Source organism: Mus caroli, chromosome 2, assembly GCF_900094665.2.
Source record: "Mus caroli chromosome 2, CAROLI_EIJ_v1.1, whole genome shotgun sequence".
Lineage (NCBI taxonomy): Eukaryota > Metazoa > Chordata > Mammalia > Rodentia > Muridae > Mus > Mus caroli.
In genome coordinates this window covers 155,888,617-155,895,649 of record NC_034571.1, presented here as the reverse complement: position 1 = coordinate 155,895,649, position 7,033 = coordinate 155,888,617, and the positions used below count along the sequence as shown (strand labels likewise).

At 47.7% G+C, this 7,033-nt stretch overlaps 1 protein-coding gene across 2 annotated transcripts in view; it reads left to right on the top strand.

Annotated features, from left to right (window-relative positions):
• The window catches only part of Tomm34 (translocase of outer mitochondrial membrane 34), an 18,297-nt gene that overhangs the window by 9,050 nt on the left and 2,214 nt on the right, over nucleotides 1-7,033 (top strand). For both annotated transcript variants that reach the window (XM_021149653.1, XM_021149644.2), the window contains exons 4-5: nucleotides 1,956-2,125; nucleotides 4,161-4,308. In XM_021149653.1, coding sequence (XP_021005312.1) covers nucleotides 1,956-2,125; nucleotides 4,161-4,308 — 318 coding nt within the window. The remainder of the gene's footprint in view (nucleotides 1-1,955; nucleotides 2,126-4,160; nucleotides 4,309-7,033) is intronic.

Sequence of the window (7,033 nt, the reverse complement as noted above, 5' to 3'; positions counted from 1 at the left end):
AAAAAAAAAAAAAAAAAAAAAAAAAAAAAAAACCACATTAGGGACTCGGGCTAAGGAGACTTGGTATAGCTGGGCCAGGCAGGAGAACCTCTCCAAAGCCAAGTGAAAGGCTGTGACTATGATGTACTTTTAGTCTGGTTTCTCCTCTTGTAACCGGGGAATGTAGCTGTAGGAGCTTCCTTCACTCGTGTGCACGTGCTTGCCTGTCGGCACCAGGTGGTGAACTCGGTGCTGGAACTCCACTAGCAGCATGGCCACATGGGCTGAGAGCACCGTCTTAAGCTGAGAAGTGAAATAAGGAGGACTTAGCGGGATCTCGGGAGGAGTGGAAAATGGAAGAGGGAGTGACACAGAAGCAGGATGTGTCCATAGGGTCGGTTTGTTTTTGCAGTGCTGGGGAATCAAACCTAGTGCATTGCACATGTTAGGCAAACACTGTCGCTGAGCCACACAGCCACTCCAAGGATCAGGAGTGGATGTAACATGAAATAAATTCAAATGCAGAGGAGGGAGACTACTGGGGATCACAGGCCACGTTAGCCTGCAAGTTGGAACCCCTAAAGTGTTAAAGATTGCTGAGTGAGCTAAGATTGGCACTGAAGATGAACGACGAGGAAATGACAAGCGTTAGATTGCTTTGAACTACTTTTATTGGGAAAATACGTTTTTGAAAATGGGATTTCTTCTTGAAGGTGCAAAGTTTATCCTTAACCAGTGGCAGAACACTTTAAAATTCAAATGTAGCGCCCAGAAGCTCGGAATACGCAAGGTACAATTCACAAGCCACAAGAAACTCAAGAAGACCATAGTGTGGATACTTCTATCCATCTTAGAAGGGGGGAACAAAACACCCCTGGAAGGAGTTACAGAGACAAAGTGTGGAACAGAGACTGAAGGAAAGGCCATCCAGAGACTGCCTTGCCTGGGGATCCATCCCCAAAACAACCACCACACCCAGACACTGTTGAGAATGCCAACAAGAGCTTCCTGACAGGAGCCTGATAGAGCTGTCTCCTGAGAGGCTCTGCCAGTGCCTGACAAATACAGAAGTGGATGCTCACAGTCACCCATTGGACTGAGCATAGTGTCCCCAATGGAGGAGCTAGAGAAAATGACCTAAAGAGCTGAAGGGGTTTGCAGCCCCATAGGAGGAACAACAATATGAACTAGCCAATACCCCCCAGAGCTCCCAGGGACTAAAACCACCAACCAAAGAGCACACATGGTGGAACTCATGGCTCCAGTTGCATATGCAGCAGAGGATGGCATTGTTGGACATCAATGTGGGGAGAGGCCCTTTGTCCTGTGAAGGCTCTATGCCCCAGTGTAGGGGAATGTCAGGGCCAGGAAGCGGGTGTGGGTGGGTTGGCGAGCAGGTGAAAGGGGATAGGGGAAGAGTGTTTTCCAGAGGAGAAACCAGGAAAGGGGACATTTGAAATGTAAATAAAGAAAATATCCAAAAAAGTAAATAAAATTTCACGCCGGGCGGTAGTGGCACACTCCTTTAATCCCAGCACTTGGGAGGCAGAGACAGGCAGATTTCTGAGTTCGAGGCCAGCCTGGTCTACAAAGTTGAGTTCTAGGACAGCCAGGGCTATACAGAGAAACCCTGTCTCGAAAAACCTAAATAAATAAATTAATAAAATTTCACATGCCAGCCTGGTCTACAAAGTGAGTTCTAGGACAGCCAGGGCTATACAGAGAAACCCTGTCTCGAAAAACCTAAATAAATAAATAGATAAAATTTCACATGTAGCAACCATGCTAAGTGAAGTGCCCCTGTGGTGTTGGATCTGAGAAAGAGTTGATAAGACAGCAGATTCCCGTGCCTCGTTTAGAGCTTGGGGTGGGGGTGGGGAGATGTTCTGACCTTGTAAAGGGGCCTCCACTCCTCGGGTGTGAGAGAGGAACAGCTTGACCTAGCTAGACACCTGTACTTCATCCTTGCCTTCCAGAATAACCAGAGCTCTCATGGACTCCCTGGGACCTGAGTGGCGCCTGAAGCTGCCCCCTATCCCTGTGGTGCCTGTTTCAGCCCAAAAGAGATGGAATTCCTTGCCTTCAGAGAACCACAAAGAGACAGCTAAAACCAAATCCAAAGAAGCCACAGCTACGAAGAGCAGAGGTGAGCTACGCTGGGGCTAAACTTAGAGCAGCCTTCCAGAAACTGACCTCATTTCCTCATTTGTCTCCTATGGAGATGAGGTGACATCATTAGTGTAAGGCTTCAGTTGTACATGGGATATGAATGTCCCAGCCTGGCACATAGGCACAAGTCCTAGCTCTTGTTGCTTACAGTGATTGGGTTCCAACATGGCAGAATAACAGAGGAAATGTATTGGCTCACAGTTACATGTGTAGTGCCAGAACCCCCACCCCACTTTACCCACCCCTCAACTCAATAGTTAAATTAAGGTATTCCCCTCCCCCATATCTTAGCCTGTGTTTTCCCAGTGTCATTGGTCACAGGCTCCTATGACCATGAACTGACATTTTGTAACTTTCAGCCTCCTCCCCCTGGGACCATCTGGCCATCCCCATAACCAGAAAGTGATCTATAGCTAGAGAACATATGCCCTGCGTAACAGAGAAGGGTGAGGGAGAGCAGGAGCAGAGCCGGGCAAGCATAGCAGGAGAGCGAGTGCCGGGAAGCTCCCACGGATGCTCCGGGAGAGCTGACCCGGGCTATCGAGCATCAGTCGAGACGCACAGGGAAGTGCACAGGCTTTTTATCAATGAGTGAAGGAGAGGGCACTCATTACAGGTTTTGGCAGGAAACTGCCTATGTACCCATGTGTGAGCCTGGTCGTCGTTTTCCATTCTTCCTTAGAAGGAGATTGCAGCATGCTAATAAACTAGATGGCTCAGGGTACCTGACTGTTCTTTGTTCTTTGAAGTCACTGAGCCATGTGTTAACAAGCTCTGTGCTAACCAGTGGAGCACAGAGGACAGAACTGGACCCTGAGGGAGTTCTGGTCTAGTGAGCAACTGGGTCATGGAGACAGTGATTTAAAGTATACGGAGGAAAAGCAAGTGCCATGGAATGGTTAGTGTTTGGGAAGTTTAAACACGGGCAGGTGCTAAAGGTAATGTCTTGACTGGACCTTAAAGGATGAGGTCATTAGGGAGGAAACTTGGAGGCAGAGACAATAGGAAGGAGCTGGAAAAGGAGCTACATGGGTACTGAGACTACCGAGGACTACCGAGAGGGGCATTGCAGAGCCCAGGGAGCACTGAGTGCATACATCCACCTACTGGGCTCCTTCCAAGGACTCATGTTCGTGTGTGCAGGAGTGCTCGCTGCACAGTGTTGGATAATAGCAAACCAAAACTAGAAATTACCCAGGTCACCACAAACAGGACAGGGGACAAATCTTTCCTGGAATTTTGGAAGTGAAAATGTATCAACTACAGCTCCACATATTCACACAGACAAATCTCAGAAGTAGACTGTTGCGGGGAAAGCAGCCAAGCCATGAAAGGCTCTATCGGGGACTTGTTTGTTTAAATGAGGCTCCACGGCTAGTTGCTTATAGATGCTATTGTAGCCATAGATTAGATTACACTAGATTAGACTAGATAGAGTGAGCGAGTGAGTGAGTGAAGGACTGTAAAACACTATGGTGGGGCACCTTGGGTTCCCCTTGTTCTCTGCTCTCTCCCCTAAGGGCTGGAGTGACACTACATATGGCAGGTAAAAGTAGATACTTGCAGGCTAAACACAAAACAGAGCAAGCCCTCTTCAGCGTTTCCTGAAACCCAGAAGCCAAGCCTTCCTGTTCTCAGCCTCTCCTCAGGGAGCTTGTAGGCTGCTCTCCCATTTGTTTCTTTTTCTCAGCTCTGACCTTAACTTAGCCCTTTGCACTGAGGGAAAAGACGGAGGTACTGAAGTTAAGTGGGTCATTCCAGCTACCCAGTGTCAGTACCATGAGGAAACCTAGCTTGCTTTTTATCATGTGTGTGTTTCTAAGTCTCCATCCTCTGCTAATGCAAACCTTTAATTGACTAGAAGGCATTAATTAGGGGACTCGGTAGTCAGGAAGAAAGCTCCGCAGCGCCCAGTCAGGCCCTGACTTGGAAGGGGTGATGCTGAGGAGATGTCATTGATCTCCTGTGAGCACCTGATCCATGGTTTTTTCCTCTTCTGAATTTGTGTCTAGTGCCTTCTGCTGGGGATGTGGAGAGAGCCAAAGCTCTGAAGGAAGAAGGCAATGACCTTGTAAAGAAGGGCAACCATAAGAAAGCTATTGAGAAGTACAGTGAGAGCCTCTTGTGTAGTAGCCTGGAGTCTGCCACATACAGCAACAGGTATCTTCTTTCTGCGCAGCCACTGGTTTTGGGGACTTGAGAGCATTTGACTCTCTGAAGGTTGGGATGTAGCTCAGTGGGAGAACACTTGCCCACCATGGGTCCTGGGGGTCGGGCTGTAGCGCAGTGTACTTCCTTGCCTGCACAGACTCCTGACTATCAAGGGATTCGGGTCCTACTGTGTGCATTCCCACCCACCCCAAGACTGCAATCAAGGTTTAAAAGGGTGGAGACGTAAAGAGATGCTAAAGGAAAGTCTTTCATTATCCTAGATTTTATCCCAAAGGTTAAGCTTGCAGTGTCAACACAGACTTTCTCCCCTGCTGTCCGTCCTATGGCTGCTTTAACTCACCTGTTTCTGACAGTTCTGTCCAGGAAGTGGGGTTAAGGTTAGGAACAGGTCTGGCTGTCTGGCTGGAACAGGAGGGAACAGTGCTGTTGTCTGGCTTAGTGCAGATCTGTGGGCCTGTAGCCAGCCCTGCATCAGGAACTGCTGTTGGGAAACCCTGAGAATAAAGTCCAGGGCATCTTCCCTGCTGTGGGGAACTCTGCTCTACACTGATGCTCACAAGTGTCAGCGATAGGCAGTGTGTATTACTGATGCTCACAGTGTCAGCTATAGGGAGCGTGTATTACCGATGCTCACAAGTGTCAGTGACAGGCAGCGTGTATTACTGGGTCAAGTTGAGACAATCAAGGTCTGTCTGAGCTCTGACCAGCCACTGAAATGGTAATAACAAATCTGGAATCTGCTCCTGTGAAATCGAGTAGTTTCTTGTCAGAGGCTTGATCCAGTCAACAGGAGGCTGTGTGTAATCCACACACTTGCTACCCATGTGTGCTCAGTAGTCTAGTTAGGACATCTCGGAGCTGGAGAGAGGGCTGAGAGTGAAGCACATGGCCACTCACGTGAGAACCCAGGTTCCATTCCCAGCAAGCACTGTATTAAGCAGGTCACACCTGTAACTTTCATTCCTGAGGACCGTGTCCTCTTCTGGTCTGTCCAGACACCTGCCTGCATACAGGTAGCGCGCGTAAACACACGCAGGCACACAAACAATAAATCTTTTTGATCTGATAGAAGTTCATTGTCCCTTCATAACAACTTTGAAGATACAATGTGTTTCAGGCCAGTGGGCTGACTTACCAGGTAAAGTTGGTTGCCACAGGAGTCTGGCAACCTGAGTTCTGAGCCCCAGAGCCCACATTTAATAAAGGTGGGAAGGAAAGTCCACCTGTGTGCCGTGGCCTATGCACCCACATAAACATATCATGCACACACATAGACAGTGTTCTTTTTAATTGAAGAAAACGTAAAGGTAAAGCATGTTTCCAGTGTCCACACACTGACCTCCTTGTGCAGGGTCTGAGGCAACTTTCTTGAGTGAGCTGTGGGAACCATCTTCCTGGGAGGTAGTACATGAGCCGTGGGAACCGTGATCCCGGGAGGTGGTACAAAGTATTTTTACCATATCTTGGGAGCATTTTTGTTGAAACACTATTTTTAAGCGGATGTGTCTGGGCCACACAGTGTTCCTCTCCCTCCTGCTCATTTAAATGATAGCCTTACCCTTGGGAGGGGTGGGGCTATGGGCAGTGCAGCGCTGGGCACCATACTGAGGGTCTCGTGCATGTTAGGCAGGCCTTGCTCCTGACCTGCACACCCAGCCTGCCTTAGGTTTGTGTCTTGTTTGTTTTTAAGTCATGATGATGATTCCAGAGTTTGTCAGGAAGAACCCAGACAGCACAACATTTAGTTTATAGTAAAATATGGGGATAAAAACTATCATTCAATAAATAACATTGTGTTGGTGGGGTCAAAGTTAAAACAAATTCTTCCTCTCTTTATTCTAAAATAAACTCTTAGAAGAGTACAATTTCAAATGAAAAACCAAAACAGTTGCAGAATATGTGAGCTGATTGCCATGCAGTGGAAGGAGAGAACCCTACAGAAGTTATTAAAGATAAAGTGGATAACTTTACTTTTATAATAGGGAAAGGCCTGTGCTTTTCATGTTTATAGAAACTAAGGAGCAAAGGAAAAACTAAGTACATTAGCTACCATTTCCTTTCATCTTAACAGAAGTTAAAATTTGAGACCCAGGATTGATAAAATTATAGGAAAAGAAGCTCTTGGTAAGTTCTTCAGAGTGCCTGGTAATCCCGTCGGAATTTGAGCTGTCAGGGTCTCTTGATCCTCACTGCAGCAGTCTGTACTGCACATGGAAGCAGTGAAAACACAGCAGAGCAGGAATAGCTAAAGCAGATCATGCCATGTCTAACCATTGAGTGCTCTCATCCACTCAGCAGTGAGGGAAGATGAGTGGGTGGGGCTGAAAGGCTTCCCTCTGGTCATAAGACTTGAATGATGTAAATACACAGTATTTTCCACATTTTATTATAAGGAATTTCAAAGTACCTTGAACCCCCATCCATCCACCTCTGGATTCTCCAGTAGTTACATGATGCTGGGGCCCTACCCCGTGCTTAGCATAGGCTCCATCTTGTTGTTGCTGTGCTCCAGAGTGATTGCTTCCATCTTCACACTCTACCCCTGAGGTGCCATCTTCACACTCTACCCCTGAGATGCCATCTTCACACTCTACCCCTGAGATGCCATCTTCACACTTTACCCCTGAGGTGCCATCTTCACACTCTACCCCTGAGGTGCCATCTTCACACTCTACCCCTGAGGTGCCATCTTCACACTCTACCCCTGAGGTGC